Genomic DNA, 20,995 nt, shown 5'->3' on the forward strand with positions numbered 1-20,995 from the left:
CTGCCAGACAGTCCAGTATCTCCCCGTATGAGTCCTGGGTCCCCAGAGACTTCCCGGAACCGGATTTCAGAGCCGTCGGGAGCTTGTGACTCCCTCCGGATTCAAAAAGACAGCCGCGTCCTCAGGTGCCAGACCCTTTCCGCGCGCGAGCCCCCGTACCTCTGCACTCCACCTCCGCAGCTCCTCCCGCTCGCAGTGTGCTTTTCTTTCCTTCTAGTTGTAGAATTTACACTCAGCCAGCCCTCCTGTAGTTCTGGATGGTGTCCACCTTGTGTTTTTGATGCATTTATCGATTGTTGTGGGAAGCAGCAATTTCCCGGTGTTTATCTTTGCCGCCATCTTAGTTTCTCCTTGGGGTTACTTTTTGGTGTAAAGTCAGAAAAGCAGTTAGTTCTTTGGGAGGAGAGTTGCTGACTGAACATTTTCTATTTCTTGATCTGAGTGGGAATTGTAGGGATGTGTGTTCATGTACACATATGAGCAGATATATAGGTAAAAGTACATGTGAAGATACTGTATACTAAAAATTTGTATACTTTATTTACTTTACAGATGAAACGTAGTCTTTTACAAACTACTAAACCAAATGAGACAGTTGGAGCTCTCGATTCCATAGCCCTTTGTCTGCAATACTGTATTCTGTTCTATGTTCAGACATCTAAAGCAGAAAAGTCTCCTGGAGAGCTTTACACAAAGAATAGGCACATCCTAGTTACTGATGAAATGGCACAACGTCTGGGATTTGCTTTAATACACTCCAGCAAGGGTGATGGGTACATGTAGGTTCATTATGCTTGTTTAGTTTTATGTATGCTTGAACTTTTCTATTTAAAGAAAAAAGTTTAAATAATACCGCAGCAAAAGAAATGCTAGGAAGATAGATGAAATAAAATCAGCAAAATGTTGATGGCCATTTCAACTGGGTCATATATAGGAAGGGTTCATTTTACTACTCTTTCTACTTTTATATATCTTTGACATTTTCCAAGATAAAATGTTAAAAATATACATATACATTAATATGTACATTCTCAAGACCCATTCCTGGAGATATGAGAGGTGGCAACAACTGAGCATCCAAGTTATTTTTAAAAGCTCCACAACTGATTCTGATGTACACCCCCATTTGAGAATCACAGCTTTGCATTCTTTTAATATTCACTAAGCACCCACCATAAATTTCTAGCAATGAGAAATTTACATTTAAGGAATTGAGAGACTACTGCAAGGGAAAAGCATTTCAACCCAAACTACAAAGCATGAGAAATGGCATGATATACTCAAGACACTATGGATGCAGACGCTGGCCATTTTAAAGGTTCTTGAAAGTGAATACTACATCTTTTAAGCCTTATGACTCCTACTATGATGTCCTTTACCCAGAAAGTCATTAAAAATGTGATTCAAGTCCATTTTATAACTAATACTGAGATTATAAACAGTTTTCCAAAAAATTCGACCTGGCTTTTATATTTTTCCAATTCACTCATTTTAAAGATAAGATAAATATTCTATTAAGTTTCTGAGAAAAGTGTTACAAACATGGTAGTATAGCTTCCCATAAATATGAGCCAAAATGGAGACAAAAGAACAAGTGGCTGCTGTTACTTTGGCCCTATTACAATTAGTAAGGACTCAAAAAATGAGTAAGAGCTTCAAGACAGAGAAGGAAGACTAGGTGCAATGCTCACCCACACCTCCCTTCCTTTCACTGTGCTTACATGAAACAAAGAAGTTACCCTAAAGCTCTACTATCTACAACTTGCTTAAAAGAGAGATGAGTACAGTGAATATGTTCTATGCTTTTTTTTTGTTCCTAGATTTTGTTTGTTTGTTCCTAGCATTTTCAGTATTTACCTCAGGAATTAGAGTTTTAGAGAATGAAAAACATCTTAACAAGTTTAAATTTATAGTGCTCAATTGAAACTCAAAGCCAATTTTTATTTAAATAAGCCATACATGCTTATACCAAACTTCCTTAATCAGTTCAATATAGTTAAAAATAGGCTGCATATAGAACCACTATGCTGCTTTTAAGTTACTCCCTCAGAAGAACTGATAAAATATGCTGAGTGACCTATAGGATGGAGAAATTAGAAAGCATGATTTTCTAAATATTCTAAGCCACTCCAGTTTAATGAATTCCTATTATGCTTTAAGAAGAGAGATTGGATGGCCTCAAAAGCATTTACATTCTGAAAACTATCAACACAATTAAAAAATACATTTTTAGGGCCGAAACCGGTTTGGCTCAGTGGATAGAGCGTCGGCTTGCGGACTGAAAGGTCCCAGGTTCGATTCCGGTCAAGGGCATGTACCTGGGTTGCGGGCACATCCCCAGTGGGAGATGTGCAGGAGGCAGCTGATCGATGTTTCTCTCTCATCGGTGTTTCTGGCTCTCTATCTCTCTCCCTTCCTCTCTGTAAAAAATCAATAAAATATATATATATATATTAAAAAAATACATTTTTAGAAAGAGTTCCAATAAAATAGTCCTAAACAGAACCTATTTAGTTAAAGAGATACTGTAAAAATATTTTCAAGATTTTTTTTTACCTGATCAAGGTGAGGTTGTATTGTTGGCAAATGTTGAAGTTTTTTCTGCAAACTAAGAACAACTAATTATAAATTCAGAGATCAATATATTTTTTATTTAACCTTGTACATTTCTTAACGATACAAAGCTACATAAGGAAGAGATATTCACAGTTTAATCTATTATATAGTTTACATGTTGCTCACATATTCTAATAGAGAAAAGCTGGCAGATTATTTTAAAACTTTTCTTAAAAATGTACAAACATTCACATACATAAACACAATATAAAGAAAAACTAATCTTTAGCAACACTATTTTGTGTGGTTAAATATGTCAGTAGATTTCCTTTTAATTCCAAAAGTTCTAACTAGCCCGAAAGCCAGATACAAAAATCTAAATAAGCCTAGAAAAACTATAAATAAGCATTTTTACTGCTGCTCAAAACTTCATCAAGTCTTGCTTCCTAATTTGAAATTTCTGGTACTTAAAGAAAGTTAGAAGAATAAATTTTCTTTTATAAACATTTTCCTTTGAACATGACTACTTAGTAAAAAATAAACAGTATCAATAAATATAAGCCTTCTGTATATTCAGTTAGTGATAACAACAAAAAGCCAGAATCTTAACAATGCATTATTCTGCTATGAAAAAAGCAAGAAAAGGATAACAAATTATAACCATGACAATTGTTAGACACTGATGGGGGTAGGCTGGGAGGAGGGAAGGTCTTAAAACCTTGCAGATGTTTTGCCTTGAAGAACAGCAAGGGGTAAATTAGTAATAGCAAGTTTAGGAAAGAGAAAAGGCTTGTAGGAACTGTTGGAGGGAATGAGTCTCCCTGAGGGTGAGGGGGAAGTCTTAGTAGGGAAAGTGTCAAATTAAACCTTCCCAGCTGGTTGCTCAGGAATGGATTCTCCTGATTAACTAAGCACAACGAGAAATACGCAAAGGCCTTACCTATAGCGGGGGCATCACATTAAACAGCTACTTTTTTAAGTGTCACTAATGCATTATAACTGTTCTTAAGTAAGTCATCTGCTATTTCAATATTTAATGTTTTTAGACAATGACTGCCTAAAACTTCCGTAGGGAAGGAAAAAGTTTTCTTCTACCCTCTTAAGGTCCCTGGCTGGGTCTGAAAATTAGACTGATAAAGACAGAGTAGCAGGAGGAAAGCACACAATTACTTAAGTTTTACAAGACAGAGGAGCCTTCAAAAGAAAATGAAGACCCAAATAAATGGTTAAGCCTGAGTGGGTTTATCTTAGGTGTGGTAAAGAGTGCAAAGTCATGGAAAAATAGGACAGGACAGAGTGTCAGCCAAATGTAGTTAAGTTGGGGGAAACTCAGTAAGGCCTGCTCCTTCAGATTCCTCCGAGTGTCCATTTGTCCTCAGAGATAAGCATGCTCCTTTCCTCAGGTATAGGGAGGGAGGAAACTGCTCACAGAAGGGTTCATCTACTTCAGAGGAAATGGAAGAAAACATCTGCAAATCATGTCTGATAGTGAAGCATAGTAACTTCCATCTTGTATAGAAAACTGTTTAAAATTCTCTGCTATTGTTAGATAATCCCTTGTTCTGTAAACTCTGTCATTATAAACTCTGTCACTTTAAGATAGCCTGTTATTCTGTAAAATGACTTTGTTTTTAGTTCAAATAATAGAAAAAGATAAACTTAACTGTCTGACCTTGCAAGCTAGCCATTCAATACATTAGACCCGTGGTCGGCAAACTGCAGCTCGCGAGCCACATGTGGCTCTTTGGCCCCTTGAGTGTGGCTCTTCCTAAGCCTTAGGAGTACCCTAATTAAGTTAATAACAATGTACCTACCTATATAGTTTAAGTTTAAAAAATTTGGCTCTCAAAATAAATTTCAATCGTTGTACTGTTGATATTTGGCTCTGTTGACTAATGAGTTTGTCAACCACTGTAGACTAATACTGATAACAATTCCCATATTCTTATGCCAAACTCATTATGTATTCAAGGTTACAAATGTCTGTTAACAATAACATACACAGAGCCCTTTGTAATATCTGCAAACAAAGAGGCTTGAAAAGTATAAATACCGGAAATTTCCTGTATGTGGTGTTCAGAATTTGACAGAGGTAATCTGCTCTGAACCTGTGTGCAATAAAGATGACTCCTAACTAATTGGCTCATTAGGTGTCTTGTCCAGCTTGCTGATTTGCGATATAACAATAGGAGTTAACACCTAAAATATACAATAACTCCTACAACTCAGCCACAACAACAAAATCAAATAACCAGATTTAAAATGGGCTAAGTACTTAAACAGACATTTCTCCAAAGATGATATACAAATGGCCAACAAACATATGAAAATGTGCTCAACATCTCTAACATTAGATAAATGCAAATCAAAGCTACAATGAGCTATCACCTCATACCCATTAGGACAGCTACTACCAAAAACAACAGAAAGTACTGACAAGATGTAGAGAAACTAAAACCCTTGTGCACTGTTGGTGGGAATGTAAGATGGTGCAGCTGCTATGGACAACAGTGTGGTGGTTCCTCAAAAGCTTAAAAATAGAAATACCATAGGATACAACAATCTCACTTTTGGGTACATATCCAAAAGAAATGAAAGCAGCATCTTGAAGAGATATCAGCACACCCATATTCATAGCAACATTATACACATACAGGGAAATCTTATTTAGCCTTTTAAAAGAAGGGAATCCTGCCCTGGCCAGTTTGCTCTGTGGTTAATGTCAGCCCATGGACCAAAGGATGGGGGGGTTCAATTCCTGGTCAAGTGCATGTACTTCAGTTGCAGGCTCGATCCCAGCCGTGTGCGAAAGGCAACCAAATGATGTGTTTCTCTCTCTATCTCTATCTCTCTCTTCCTCCTCCCTCCCCTCCATTCTAAAAAAAATCAAGGGAAATATATCCTTGAGTGGGAATTTTTTTAAAAGAGAAGGAAATCCTTCTTTGTTAAATATGGATGAACCTTGAGGACTAAATGAAAAAGTAAAATAAACGAGTCACGATAAGACAAATACTGCTTGATTCTACTTATATGAGTATCAAAGTAGTCAAATTCATAGAAACAGATAATAGAATGGCAGGGGGAGGGAAAAATGGAGAGTTGTCACTGAATAGGTATAGTTTTACTTTTGCAAGATAAAGCAGTTCTGTAGAGCCAATCCACAACAATGTGAATATACTTGATTGAACTGTACACTTAAAAATGGTTAAGATGCCTTTAAAAAAAAGATACTAATGTACAGAAAAGAAATTTACATTATGCTCTTTCTTATAAAAAAGATTCCCTTTGGAGAAAGATACAGGAAACTGATCCATCACTGAGGGGAAAGAAAGTATCTGTGGTAATATCCTAAGCTAAAATTGTCTATGTATTTCATGCCTTTTGTCATAGAAAATGTTATATATATATTTGGTATAAAAATATTAATGATTAGTCTTAAAGTTAACTACCATTTACACTATAACTTCTATAGGAAAATGTACTGTGATTTCCAAATATCCAATTAACAAAACTTTTAAGAACATAATCATTCGGAGCGGTCTTTTATGTCAAAGAATGACAGGAAGCCCAAATCAAGTGTGTAACTCTGTAAATCATTCCTGTAACAACTATAACTGTGGAATAACAGTACATTATAATAAAAATGACCAAAATACAGGAAACATACCTTATTCCAGAGAGACTGTCAAAGGCATGAAGATCTAACACATTAGAGAGGTCAACTCTAAAAGAAAGAAAACCAATGTAACAGTGTAAAATTCTATAAAATATATTCAATTAATCCAGAAAAAAAAATCTCAAAGACTGTTTTGCCAAAAAGTTATCAGTATATCATAGTATTTTGGGGAAAAAAAAATGACAGGCAAGAAACAAAAAGCTTCTAAAAATAACCTTTTTATAGATTTAATACATAAAATTTTAAAAATTGGTTGAATGGTCTAAGACCCAGGTTACTTGGTTATTGCTTCAATAAGCTATAGTTTCTTTAGTTTGTTGTTTATTTAATATTTTTTAGATTTTTATTGTTTAAAGTATTGCATATGCCCCACCCCCCCATTAACCCATTCTAGCCCGTCCCACCACCAGCCGCAGGCATTAGTTTTTTAAATTTATTTTCAGTTACCTTTTTAATCCTAAAAATACATTCATATATATAAATTTCAGTTAAAGAACTGAAACTTTTCAAAGCAGCAGTTTATTACTTAAAATATGAAATAAGAGTAGTGGAACAAATAGAATTTTCCTATTTCTTTTACTCCACCTCCCTCCTTCCATGATATATAACAGGTAATATTGTAAGAATGTGAGGAGTCAAACAACCACTGTATTAGAAATATTCACTTTATGCCGAAACCGGTTTGGCTCAGTGGATAGAGCGTCGGCCTGCGGACTGAAAGGTCCCAGGTTCGATTCCGGTCAAGGGCATGTACCTGGGTTGCGGGCACATCCCCAGTAGGGGGTGTGCAGGAGGCGGCTGATCGATGTTTCTCTCTCATCGATGTTTCTAACTCTCTATCTCTCTCCCTTCCTCTCTGTAAAAAATCAATAAAATATATTAAAAAAAAAAAAAAAGAAATATTCACTTTAGGACCCGTATCTATATGCAAATAATGTGATTTGATTTCATTTCCTTCAGAATGGTGTTGCATATAAACTGAAACTTCCTAGTTAGTGTTCTATCTGCATAAACATTATGTTAGAATTATTTAGTAGTAATTAAGTAAGCCTTATTATGAAAGCAAGTATTCAAATCAGAAGAGCCGATCATTTCAAAATTAGCATTAGTTTTGTTTTAAACTCATAAATTTATGAAGACTGGTGATGGAGTTCCAATTTTTACATGAGTCTATTAAACAGTTAAGGATGGTGATTTCTCTATAATCAAAGCTACAATGTAAAGAAAATGACAACCATATAATTAAATTTCAAAATTAGATTCCAGGAACTTGCCAAACATCTATTACATTTTTCACAAGGAAAACCAAACCAAGTCAAGATTTTAAAAAATGCGTAAGCATGTAAACTAAACCTTCTCTTTTAACTTACTAGTCGGACTGACTGACCAGCTGTGTTTGCTTTGCTCATTCTCAACAGTCTGCCATATATTCATACTTGTGCCAACAATACTCTCTGTTAGATTATGGATGCTTATCCTGGCACAAGGCAGACAAATTCCCATTTTATTAGAAGAAGAATACACCAAAGTTCTCTGTTAATAGACAAACAATATTTCAAATTCCAGATATTCTAGATGAGCAAAATTAGGAAAATGATCCAGCAAAAAAATAAATGTTCCACGAAGAAATTTTTTAAATATTGATTTTAGAGAGGAAGGGAGAGGGAGAGATAGAAACATCAATGATGACAGAGAATCATTGATCAGCAACCTTCTGCATGCTCCCCACAAGGGATCAAGCCTGCAAGCTGGGCATGTGCCCTGACCAGGAATCAAACCGTGACCTCCTGTTTCATAGGTTGACACTCAACCACTAACCCCCACTGGCCGGGCAAAGAAATTTTTTAATATCAATTTATATAAGAGATCAAAGCCTCAACATTAAACATATTCCCTTTTTCACTATCACAACTGAGCAAATATTTATACTGACAGGTGATGAATGAAGTTTCCCCCAAGTTTATTATCTTTACCTTAGGAAATAACTTCAAAGTTTTAAAAAGTTTACACATGCCATTTGTGTGAATATCAAAATTCAAGCCAATTGTGTGAATACCAAAAGTCAATTTTGTAACACAAGCTTCTAAATAAACTAGTTTCACTAAGACTGTGTCCTTGAGAATACATGTCATAGATTTAGAGATAACTCTGCTTTGTACTCAGATTCTTTTGACATTTCTAAAACAGATAGGATTAACACTAGATCTGTACAGGTTAAATTCTATAGAGAATGATAAAATATCAAAGTGTCTCACTGTATTCTCACCAGATTCTCAATGGAGAGTAAAAGAGGAAAAAGTCTAAGCTTCCAGATAAAAGTGACCATAGACTTTTTTCAAACCTATTATCGCCATGAAAAATAAATGATTTCACTCACTAGAAAGCAAACTGCCCTGGCACCAAATGCATTTAATTTCCTCCTTTGAAGATAAAAACATCAGATATTTTTCAGGATATTAATAGTAAAAAAAATACAAATAAAGACTAGTACCATCATGTAAAAACTAAATGAGAGAATAAAGCAAACACAAAAGGCAAAGTAAAGAACTTTGAAAGATCATCTTTTCTCCTAATTTTGTGAACTATCTATGCCAGGAGTACCTAATCAATGAAGAACTTTCAATTTTCCCTATGTCTAGAGTACTTTAAGTAGCCTAAGACCAGGGAAAGGAGAATGACAAGGAAGAGAGCTCTGGCTGTCCAAGGTGGAAAGGGAAGTTCAGAGGCTACTACGGGGATATTGCCTATAGTCATCTTTTCAAAGTTCAGTGAGTCTCATGAACAGAGGCCACCAGCCAATTCCAGATCTGTGAATTATCAATACCATCCGATAGCTATACCCTGAACTCTAGAATTAAATTTCCAAATGCTTTCCTCAGTGGCACCTCAAAAGCCTGCAGAACTAAATCACCTTACTAAACCCACTGCTAACATCACCCTATCCCAAAATTGCTCCTTCCTTCCTGTATTTCCTGACTTGGAAGAACTGTGCAATATTCAATCCATTTCCCAAGAGTCATACTGCTTTTACTCCTTCACTAGCTCCTTGCTGCCTACAGGAGAAAATCCAAATTATGTATCATGGCAAAAGTGGTATCACTACCTTTGTGGTAAGTTCTCTATCTCCTCAGTCTTATCTCTTTTTCTCTCTACAACATAATACCATATGTTCTAGTCATTTTGAAATATTCACTGGTGTCTCAAATATAAAAACTCCCTTAGGCCTAGAATGCCATTACTACTCTTGTCCATCTAGAAAACTCCTATTCATTTTTCAAGACTCAGGTCAATGATCACCTTCTCAGTCAAAATTTTCTGACTCTTCATCAAGAACAGTTGAGTAATTGTTCTTTATCTTCCTGTTCTTACAGGAACCTGTGTATCTAATATTCCTGTTACATTAATAATATGATATATTGGTTTTTGTTTGCTTTTGTCGTCCTCAAATGACTGATCACCCTCAAAACCAAGTTTTTGCCTTACCCATTGCTTAAACCCTTAACATGCCGCAAAATGCCTAGCAACTGGTAGCATGCTCAATATACAGTTTGTTGAATAGAATAACTTATTATTAAGAAATTGGATTTAGGTTTTCCTCTGTTCAGTCCATTTATATCTCCAAGATTTAAAAAAAGTCCAAAAAAGTTAAGAATGGAACTCCTAATCTTTCCCTCCAGCTTCTAAAGTTCGGGTGTGGTCCATTAGAATCCCATTTGCCTCAAAATCAACTTAAGACATACCAATAAAACAATGCTACACATCATTGTCATTCTTTAACTTATACACTCTCTAGGTAAGCTTTTTCTTACACATGCTTATGGCAGCTTTACTATGGTCAGTTTTACTACTGTCAGCATTTGTCTATCACAAAATGCTTAAGGGATTAAAAAAAATACACACACAGTAACACAAAACTTCCATCAGAGTGATTTCAACTGTTTTGTTAAAAACCAAATCTCTAGTTTCTAAACTGGGAAACTCAAGTTGCAATTCCTCAGGAATTTTGGGAAATATCCTATATAATAAAAGGCTAATATGCAAATTGATTCAATGGCAGAAGACTGGTCGCTATGACGCACACTGGTCACCAGGGGGAAGACACTCAATGCAGGAGCTGCCTCTTGGTGGTCAGTGCGCTCTCACAGGGGGAGCACTGCTCAACCAAAAGCCAGGCTCACAGCTGGCGAGCACAGTGGCGGTGGTGGGAGCCTCTCCTGCCTCCACAGCAGTGCTAAGGATGTCTGACTGCCTGCCAGCTTAGGCCTACCAGAAAGTGGGCCTAAGCCGTCAATTGGACATACCCCAAGGGCTCCTGGACTGTGAGAGGGTGCAGGCCAGGCTGAGGGACACCCCCTCCTCACTGAGTGCATGCATCTTGTGCACTGGGTCTCTAGTTTGATATAAGATTCCTGACCTACTAGTAAGAATTCTTCCATGGAGTTCTGATCTTCACTGAAAAGGATCCTAACCCAATATCATGCTCAACACAAGAAGTGATACTTCAGAAAGTCCCTAGATTCTCAGATATACTGGCAAACACCTGACACTGAAGAAACAGAAAAAAAGGAGACTTTATTCCCTGTTCATTCATCCATTTGAAGTAACAAAATTTAATCACTACATGTTTGCTATTCTATAATATAGAACAATGATAGAAAAGTATATAAACACCAAAATCATTACATAATAAACTATTCAAGATGAAACCTTTATACAGGAAAATAAAGATCCTAAATAAAAACCAACATTAAAAAAATTAAGCAAGATAAATCCACAGGCCTTTAAAAAACTGATTTAAGATGTTTGTAAATATGAACCAAATAAATGCTATTACAACAGAACTATAGCTATTTATATGGACATGATTTTTAAAACCTTACTTAAGCATTATATAGGTGTCTGTAATTTTATAAAGAAAGAAACATTAAGGAGAAAACAAACAGTAAAATGCAATAGGAAGAAGACATACTGAAGAATGCTCATGATATGAGTTAGGCAGGCTATCAGACACTTTCTACACTGGAATTTGAAATGCAGGGAGCACATTTGGTGTATGCTTGTAGAAAACTTACACTCAGGGCATTCTTCTGCTACCTCTGCCAGCAGACCAGTGGCTCCTGAGAATGCATACAAAATTAATTCACCAGCTGCTGACACGCATATAAGCAGCTGCTGCTGTTACTGCCTAACATTTATGGTAGTCTGTCAGCACCTCTAATCTCTGCCCTAGCAGATGAGCCACTCAACTTAGGCGTCTGCTGCACTTTCAGGGACAGATCTTTGAATTAAAAACTAGGTGGCACAGACTGCAACTGTGAGTCTCAGAGCTGTGGCTGCATGTTGCTGGGTCTATCAGCTGCTGAGCCATTCTTGCTGAAAAAAATGAGCTTAATGAAATACCCCTGCAAGCATGCAATGGAAAATAAGAGTTCAATCTACAGAAATCCATTTTAGGAATATATTAAGAACACATAATTTTATAAAGTAATGTACATCTGTATAAACACAATGGAAAGAGAGAAGAACCTATAGGAAATGAAAATTAAAATGTTTTTAAAAAAGGAATATATCAGGAACTTAAAGGTTCCATGTATTTTTACATGACAGATGATTTCTGCAACCATGAAACACTAGGAAGGTTTCAAAATATTGTGCCCTGGCTGGTGTTGCTCTGTGGTTAGAGCATTGGTCTGCCCACCAAAGGGTCTCGGGTTCGATTCCCAGTCAAGGGCAGGTATGTGGGTTGCAGATTTGATCCCCACCCCAGGCAGGGGCGCATGTGGGAGGCAACCAATCGATGTGTCTCTCTCAAATGGATATCTCCCTCTCTCCCTTTCTTTCTCTCTCTACCTCCCTACCTCTCCATCCCTTCCACTCTCTCTAAAAGTCAATGGAAAAATATCCTCAGGTGAGGATTAACAATAAAAAAGCTATTTAGATATCTCAAAATAAAATAAGATTCTTAATATATATTTTTTCAGATTTCTACATTAGTTACTTTTATAAATAGCTGAATATCCTACGTTTTCCTCTTCATTAGCAAAAGCACAGTTGCACAGTGTTATCATGGCTCTACAGTTTTAATTACAAGAAGGAGAAGCAAATAAATAGATATGCCAAATTTATAAAGAGCTTTCAAATCAACATTTCTGGACCCTAGTTTTAAAAATGCACATGTGCCCTGGCCAGTGTGGCTCAGCTGGTTGCTGCCATCCCATGTACCGAAGGGTCCAGGGTTCAATTCCCAGTCAGGGCACATAACCAGATTGTGGGTTCAATCCCCAGTCAGCAGTGTACAGGAGGCAAACGATCAATGATTCTCTTTCTCTATCCCCCTCTAAAAATCAATTTAAAAATGCACATGTTTTTTTCTTATATTAGATTCAAGTATATTTATCAATTACTTAATATTTATTATTAACTAAATTTATTGTTAATATCACTAATAGTTTTTTACAAGTACCTTGATCTTTGTGTTTCCAAAATTTTTCCCAGTCCATTTATTGATCTGAAATAAATTTAAAAATGAGGTAGAAAAGGTAAAAAATGTTGTTTCTTAAAAAATATACAAGGCACATTATTTCTAAAATATGAAGTAAGCATATACAAATTTTTCTGGAACTAGAAAAAAACAAAATATAGAAAAACAAAACTTACATATTTTATAGTTTATTATTTTCCTTCTTATAATAAGTCAGGTATATTCTACTGAGACATTAAAACATGATATGCAAAAATTTACTGCACAACTCACAGAACGAGGGGCTACTTTGCGATTTATAAAAAAGTCCTTCACTTTAAGCCCTGGCTGGTTTGGCTCAGTAGCTGAAGCGTCGGCCTGCGGACTGAAGGGTCCCAGGTTCGATTCTGGTCAAGGGCATGTACCTTGTTTGCGGCACATCCCCAGGAGGGGGTGTGCGGGAGGCAGCTGATCGATGTTTCTCGCTCATCAATGTTTCTAACTCTCTATCCCTCTCCCTTCCTCTCTGTAAAAAAAAAAAAATCAATAAAATATATTAAAAAAAAAAGTCCTTCACTTTAGAAAATGTGATTCATAAATAACCAGTAATTCTAATGTTCTTAAAATAAGTATATAAGTAAAACATTTTATTGATACCAAACATTCCCCAAGCACAGTTTGTGGAAATGACTATACACATGCTAGAATTAAAGCCTAGCTCTGAGTGGCTTTGACCCCAGCCTGTCCTCAATACTCACAGTAACACTAAGTCATACATCCAGGTTCTTTCAGAGCAGTGGTTCTCAACCTTCTGGCCCTTTAAATACAGTTCCTCATGTTGTGACCCAAGTATAAAATTATTTTCGTTGCTACTTCATAACTATAATGTTGCTACTGCTATGAATCGTAATGTAAATATCTGATATACAGGATGGCCTTAGGCGACCCCTGTGAAAGGGTCGTTTGACCACCAAAGGGTCGTGACCCATAGGTTGAGAACCGCTGTTTTAGTGAATAACGTCTCCAATTCCCAGAGTAGAAACTCTACCCACCCTTCCCTTTCTGATACTAAGATAATAAAATACGGCTCCCATTGCATGGCACCAAAAATACTTAAATCTTTTTCAACATACTGTACACCTGATCTAGTTATCTTTATATCATCAATTCTATTGCCTTTAGTGTTACTTGCTGATGATATTTGCTATTTGTTCAAGCTTGTTCTCATGGGTAAGGCCTCCCACATACAATGATCCTGAGGCAAGTCTCTCCACTATTTCACCAAGTTCTTAATCTTCTCTTTTGAATGTACTCTGTAAAATGATGGCTCTTTTCCTCTCAAATGATTACCTTCCAACTCCCCAAATCTAATTCCGAGTCAGTTGCAAGTCTGATATACCATGGAGGGTAAACAGCCAAAAGGGTCTTTAACTTCTTAATGTGCTTTGTCCAAATTCTTTTCTGGTATAGCTGTACAGTCCAGCACTATCTGGCTAACAGTCAGTCCTGCAGATCCAGCTTAGTCATTAGGGAAATAGAAAAACCCAGCAGTAATAATCTCAAATCCAAAAATGTTTGCTACATAGATTGTGTTCTTTTTTTCTAGTAATCACAATGATGCATGGGATTTTGGGAAGAGAACAAAACTTAGGAAATGAGTGTCAAAAGGGGTAAAAGAAGTAATCTTCATTTACTGGTTCATCTTTCTAGACTTTTCAAAATTGTCAACCATCTTTCTATTTCATTTTTTTAATCACTGTACTTTGAAATTACTATATAAATGGGAAAAAAAATTACACTCTGATAATGGTAAGAGTCAACAAACTCACTTATGTGCTGGGCACTGTGCAAAGTTCACTAACATTATCGCATATACCAATCAAACCAACTTATGAGGTACGTATTACTCTTGTTTTACAGATGAGACTTAAAAATAATACAGTGAGAAACAGACCAAGGATTAAAACCCAAGCAGATTCCAAAACCCATAACCTTAAATACTATGTAATATTATCTGCCCTCCACTTGAAGACATTATAACAGTTTTTAATAGTAAATCTGAGAAGCTATTACTATTAAAATAAGACCGAATATGGAGGAAAACATGAATGTTTCCTTCTGTAATCACTTCATTGTAGGCAGCTCCTAATGAGTCTTAGCTTCATTGATTCCATTCATAACATATGCTATATGAACTGGCACTGACAGATTCAAAATCTGATGTCAGCAGACTGTGTCAACTAAAGATGACTAATAATAAAAGCTATTCAATGTCTCTTTATAGGTGGGATGTATTAGTTTAGGTCTTATAAAACAATTCAAAGTCCCTAAACTCTAACCTCACTTGAAAAGTCCAAGTTACTGTTAGATGATTTAACACATATTTGAGTATCATTCATATTATCCTATATTGATTGGCATAGGCCATGGATACTGCAGACATTAAAACAAGCTGGAAAACAGGTATGGTCAGTTGACAGTTAAGGACGTCAAAGTCAATAAAGGTACAGGTAAAAGTAAGACCACACAAGTCAGGGAAAACTTCACATAGGAGAAAGGAAGAAAAAGATGGGGAAGGGAGGGGTTTTAGAGAATGGATAAAATTGCTGGGGGGAAAATGAAGAAGAAAAACAGAGAAGATAAAGGAATTCAAGGACTGGCAGAGTGAGAACACAATATGACTAATAAAAGGATTTCACAAGACACATGAGAAAATAAGTAAATAATCATCCTGGATACAGAGAACTTCATGTAAGGAAAAAGTCAAAAAGACAGGAAAAGGAGGATGACGTCAGAAGACCCTGAATATCAGTCTATGAACTTTGAGCCATGCTCTGTAAGCAATGGGGAATAATTTCATATAGTACTACTTATGTAACAGTCAGTCAGTAACAATACATGTGATTCTCTAAGGGTACATGGTAAAAATATTTTGTGTAGTACACTTAGAATTTGTAGGTACTTAACACTTATAATTTTGTACCTAATAGTTGTTCTTAATTTGTTTAAATCCTCTTCTGAGACCAAGTCTGTTTTATTGATGAGGATGATATCTGCCAGGGCAACTTGCCTAAATTAGCAAATAAGAACAGATGTCAAAACAAATTGTTAAGAAATTAAAAAAATAAATAGAGACATCTCCTTCAGATCAATTATCAGTTAAAAAACTATATAGTACTCTCTATAGTAATTCAATTTACTCCTAACCTATTCTTCAGATAGTAAGAATAAATTGCATTCATTACTATATAAATTCAGATTTCACATTATTCATTAAAAATATTTACTAAGTACTTTCACTTGCTACTCTAGAGCAAGCCTCAAAAGTCTACAATCAAGGATGATTTACAATTAGGATGATTATCAACTCATGATTTCTTTTGTAAAGAAATGCATAAAATTCAGATTTCCAATATGGCAAAAATAAAGACAGTTTACTTACTAAAATATTCCATGTAATAGTTAACATAATTTTCAAAGAAATACAGTGAATTAAGTTTTTTTAACATTAAACAGTATTTTAAAAAACTACACTTCAGAAGGTTTATCAGGATCTCTAACAAATATCTATTTCATCACTATAAACATATTTTTTTTGTAAAACAGATATACATAAATTCAAGTTAAAGAATCCAGTTAACAGAAAGCCGAGTAAGAAAATAGCTTACTGTAACAGAAGTTATATATTCTACTAATAGGAATAGGAAAGCTGAGGAGTCTTTAAATTTTCCTCAACTCCTCAGGAAATTTTAATCATGAGACTATCGGTTCCTATCCTAGTGTTGTGCTACCTGGAAGTATAGCTAATAAATAACACAATCAAATTCTCAAAAATAAATTAATTTTAATTCATGAAAAGAGCAGGTTTCAATAGCATGCATATCACAATCCCTATTTTTCTGTCTAAGTAAATTTTACATGAATGTGCACACTTCAAAATATAAGCAGGTGCAATCTTTAAATTGGAGGTCTTTTATGTTTAATTTTATTTTGGCTTTTATAATATTTTGCTATTTTCTAGATGGTTTATTTACATTTTCTATAATAAAGATAATTTAATAAAGGAAAAAGTTACAAAAACATTTCAGTTCAGTCTAATTTGAATTATAAGTATATACCAAATGAATGCTTGGGCAGGATTACAAAACAACAGAGTACCACACTCCAAAACGATAGGGAATCAATCGGTTGCTTGCAGTCTTCCTTTTTTATGTCTGGATCATCCATAGCAAATCTCAAGGGAGCTCATTCTTAAACCCAGCAGCATATTTAGTGACTGTCACTTATCCAAAAACCTTTTTCCTATTAGTGAGAATATGCTTAGAGTAGGCAAACTAATTTAAATATTTTAAGTCTAAAGACAAACCAATTAGAAGCATAAAGATATTTAAACAAAATATGTTCCAACTGCCAAATTAAACCATATCCATATTGGTTCCTCTGTTGTTCTGAAGTGAGCCAACTTTTTTATAATCACTTTCAATCCCAAAGAAATGGTATAATAAGAAAATATTTTTGAAAGAAAATATTTTCTAAATTTTAACGGTTCCCAAACTCCTCATTAAGAACTCCTATGCCCAGCACTAACTTTATGTTATAATAAAAAAGATTTAAACAAAAGTTTAGTTATCAGACTATTATAAATAACAATAACTCAACCACAGGAAAAAAAAGATAATCAATTCCTTGACTTATGTTTTTATATTTGTTTTTGGTTTTCACATTCATAATTTTCTCTTTCCAATTAGCCAGTAATCAATATATACTTTAAATACGAATACCTAGAAGCTTCATTGATAAGGCCATCAGGTTTTTCTTCTGTTAAATGCTGAACAAAAACAAAGTTTGAAAGAAGTTACAGTAGTGTAACAAAATCTAATGTTAACACAAAGGATTTTACTTTGGAGACCCCTTTTTCACCTCTGACAAAGACTTTAATAAGCTCTGAATATACGAATTAGTTCTTCTCCATTGGTAATTTTTGTTCCTACTGTGAATCAGTAGGGTGTTTTGTTTTTTGTTTTTTTTTTTTGGGGGGGGGGAGATTAAATTGTATACCCTGACATCTCTTCTTAAAAGGAAAACCCTCCATATTTAAATAAAGTCATAAAAACAGAACATTGTAGTTCAGGTTTTAGGCATTTTCCTTTTTTTAAAATTGCTCTTGTTCTAAATATTCATTACTACTTATTTTAAAAGATAATCATTGAAATTGTACTTTAAGCACATCTAATATACTTCCCCTCCAATCCTGTCCACTCTAGAGGACATAATAATAGAATTTGTTAAAGCCTAATATACTTCCCTTAAAAAACTACACTTCAGAAGATTTATCAAGATCTTTAGCAAATATCTTCATCATTATGAATATACTAGAGGCCCGATGCACAAAAATTTGTGCACTCGCGGGGGGGGGGGGTGTCCCTCAGCCTGGCCTGTGCCCTCTCACAGTCTGGGACCCCTCGGGGGATGTCCACCTGCTGGCTTAGACCCGCTCTCCAGGGGAGCGGGCCTAAGCTGGCAGTCAGACATCCCTCTGGCAGCCCAGGAGCCCTCAGGGGATGTCCACTTGCCGGCAGGGACCAGGCCTAAGCTGCAGTCGAACATCCTTAACGCTGCTGAGGAGGCGGGAAAGGCTCCCACCATCACTGCTGTGCTGGCAACCGTCAGCCTGGCTTGTGGCTGAGCAGAGCTCCTCCTGTGGGAGCGCATTGACCACCAGGGGGCAGCTCCTGCGTTGAGCGTCTGCCCCCTGGTGGTCAGTGTGTGTCATAGTGACCAGTCATTCCCAGTTGTTCTGCTGTTAGGGTCAATTTGCATATTACCCTTTTATTATATTACTGGTGCATTGGTGGGAGCTGGCTGGTTTGCTCTGAAGGGTGTCCCGGATCAGGGTGGGAGTCCCGCTGGGGTGCCTGGCCAGCCTGGGTGAGGAGCTGAGGGCCGTTTTCAGACTGGCCACACCCCCTTCAGGGAGGGGGTCCCTGCTGGAGTGCCTGGCCAGCCTGGGTGAGGGGCTGAGGGCTGTTTGCAGTCTGGTCAAGCCCCCTAGCAGGGACACTCACCCCTTGAGGGTATGGCCAGCCTGGGTGAGGGGCTGATGGCTGTTTGCAGGCTGGCCACTGCCCCCAGCCACCCAAGCTCCCAGTGGAGGCTGGCTGGAAGCAGGTATCTGGGATTTAGCTTCTATAATTGAAATTTTGTTGCCTTTAGCAGAGGCCACAGCTGGCCAGGGCAGGAGGGAAGCTTGGCTTCCTCCATCACCGGGGAAACCAAGCCTCCTGCTTGCTCCAGCTCCATGGCTGCCAGCCGCCATCTTGGTTGGGTTAATTTGCATATAGTCGCTCTGATTGGCTGGTGGGCATGGTTTGGGGCATAGCAAAGGTACAGTCAATTTGCATGTTTCTATTTTATTAGATTAGATGTGTTCTCTGTAAAACAGATATACATAAATTCAAGTTAAAGAACCCAGTTGACAGAATACTAATAACAAAATAGCCCCACTCCTCACCCCAGAATGGTACATTATATTAACTCAGTACTGGGCCCTTCATATACCCTAGAAACAAATGTGCTGAGAGAAGGGCCCAGCCCTAATTCTAGCATAAAAACAGTTTATCATTTAGAAACACTTGAGTGATCTGGCCTCTTCATGCAACTGTTTATTTTGCTGAGTTTTCCAGAGTCACACTAGCTCCAATATTTTGACATTGACTTAGAGGTCCACAAGGTAGTGCTCATCTCTCTGGAGGCAGTTATCATTTTTCCATAATCCTATTTCTATCCCCAATGTTATCAATGCCATAAGGTTCCTCTGAAAAAATGTTTCACCTTCATTATCTTAACTCTCAAAAGCTGCCTACTGAGATTAGAGGCAATTAGATTAATATTCTCCATATTTAAATCAAACTTCACAATTATTAAATCTTTTTACACATATTATCTCATTTAGTCTTCATAACAATTATGGGAAAAGGCTATTCTCCTCATTTTATAAAAGAAGAAACTAAATCTAATGCCATAACCATCACAGAACACATTATTATAGGTCTATTTTAGTAAAATTGGAAATGAAGTAAACATTACTAAAATTTATAATAGAAGTTAAATGAACATTATTTTTAAATCTTTGTGAAAGCTTTTTGTCTTATTAAATCAGTCTTGCATACATTGTTACACATCTATCTATAATAATAAAAGCGTAATATGCTAATTAGACTGGACAGCCGAATGACCTTCCTGACGACCTTCCGGATAAAGCCCGGGATGTGAGGGCCAAGGCAAGCTGCTGCAGCTACGAGGGCCGAGCCCCTTGCACAAATTTTGTGCATCAGGCGTCTAGTATGTTAATAATCACATAAGAATATATATATAAAGATGACCTAAAAATTACATTCAAAATTACTTCACCATCTTTGCTCTGGCAGCACATTTTCTAAAAAAATTATTTCATCAAACCAGTTTCACAATTCATGGAGAGGCAGATCATTAAGATATTTGAATAGTTTAAAACCTAAGAGCAAACTATTAATAATTTTATTTAACAGTATTGGTTAAGTCTATAGAGAAAAGTGTTTTTCTTCTAAAAGTTTGCCAAATTCTATTTTGGAGGAAATAAGGCTAAACTAAAACTACAGTAATGATGCACTGATTTCCACTTTAGGTACAATGCTATAAATTTAACTGCTGGCTCATTCAAATCATGGAAGTCATAGAACTTGAAGAATATTGTAGCAAAAATTGTTCCTTGCCAAAAGACCAAGTTTACTATTTTTGACAATTATTCTTGCCCTGAGGCTCTAACAAATCCTACCATTGTGTCCTCTAGAGAGTAAGGCTGTTACCATCCTGGAAAGAGAACCTCACATCCAGGCTTAACAAATATCTGTTAAATGAATTCTAATTAACACCCTCTATTTGTTGACAGGTACATGAATGTTATTTGAAAAATTTTATATAACATGAAGCAACAAATCTCTTTCTATTCAGTAGTAAATCTATTCAATAAAGATGTATTTTTAGTAAGTCATCTGTTCCTGAATGGTCCTGTAATACTTAAGTTCTTTTAAATTATTTTTCAAAACGTCATACTGTTGACCTTTTGGAGGCTTTGTTTACATATAAATATGGGGCTATTGGCTGTGAGCTGGTGCAGTATAAAAAAGATTTGGCAAGAAAATTAGAAACCAGTTTTGAATTTCAGACCTAAACAGAATTAATAGTAGTTTCACAAAGTAACTTTTGTTTTTAATGCATTTACTTCTCAAGAAAATTAGAAACCTTCACTCAAAGCTATATTTTAC

General features: G+C 36.1%; 1 protein-coding gene across 4 annotated transcripts in view; it reads right to left on the reverse strand.

Annotated features, from left to right (window-relative positions):
• LOC118667486 (COBW domain-containing protein 3) overlaps positions 1–20,995 on the reverse strand; it is a 48,595-nt gene that overhangs the window by 6,091 nt on the left and 21,509 nt on the right. For all 4 annotated transcript variants that reach the window (XM_036330920.1, XM_036330918.1, XM_036330921.1 and 1 more), the window contains 5 exons: positions 17,474–17,520; positions 15,676–15,762; positions 12,696–12,740; positions 6,224–6,280; positions 2,557–2,608 (listed from right to left, as the gene is read on the reverse strand). In XM_036330920.1, the coding sequence (XP_036186813.1) occupies positions 2,557–2,608; positions 6,224–6,280; positions 12,696–12,740; positions 15,676–15,762; positions 17,474–17,520 (288 nt within the window). The remainder of the gene's footprint in view (positions 1–2,556; positions 2,609–6,223; positions 6,281–12,695; positions 12,741–15,675; positions 15,763–17,473; positions 17,521–20,995) is intronic.

The sequence above is a fragment of the Myotis myotis genome, unplaced genomic scaffold (assembly GCF_014108235.1).
Source record: "Myotis myotis isolate mMyoMyo1 unplaced genomic scaffold, mMyoMyo1.p scaffold_m19_p_12, whole genome shotgun sequence".
In the NCBI taxonomy this organism is placed as follows: Eukaryota; Metazoa; Chordata; class Mammalia; order Chiroptera; family Vespertilionidae; genus Myotis; species Myotis myotis.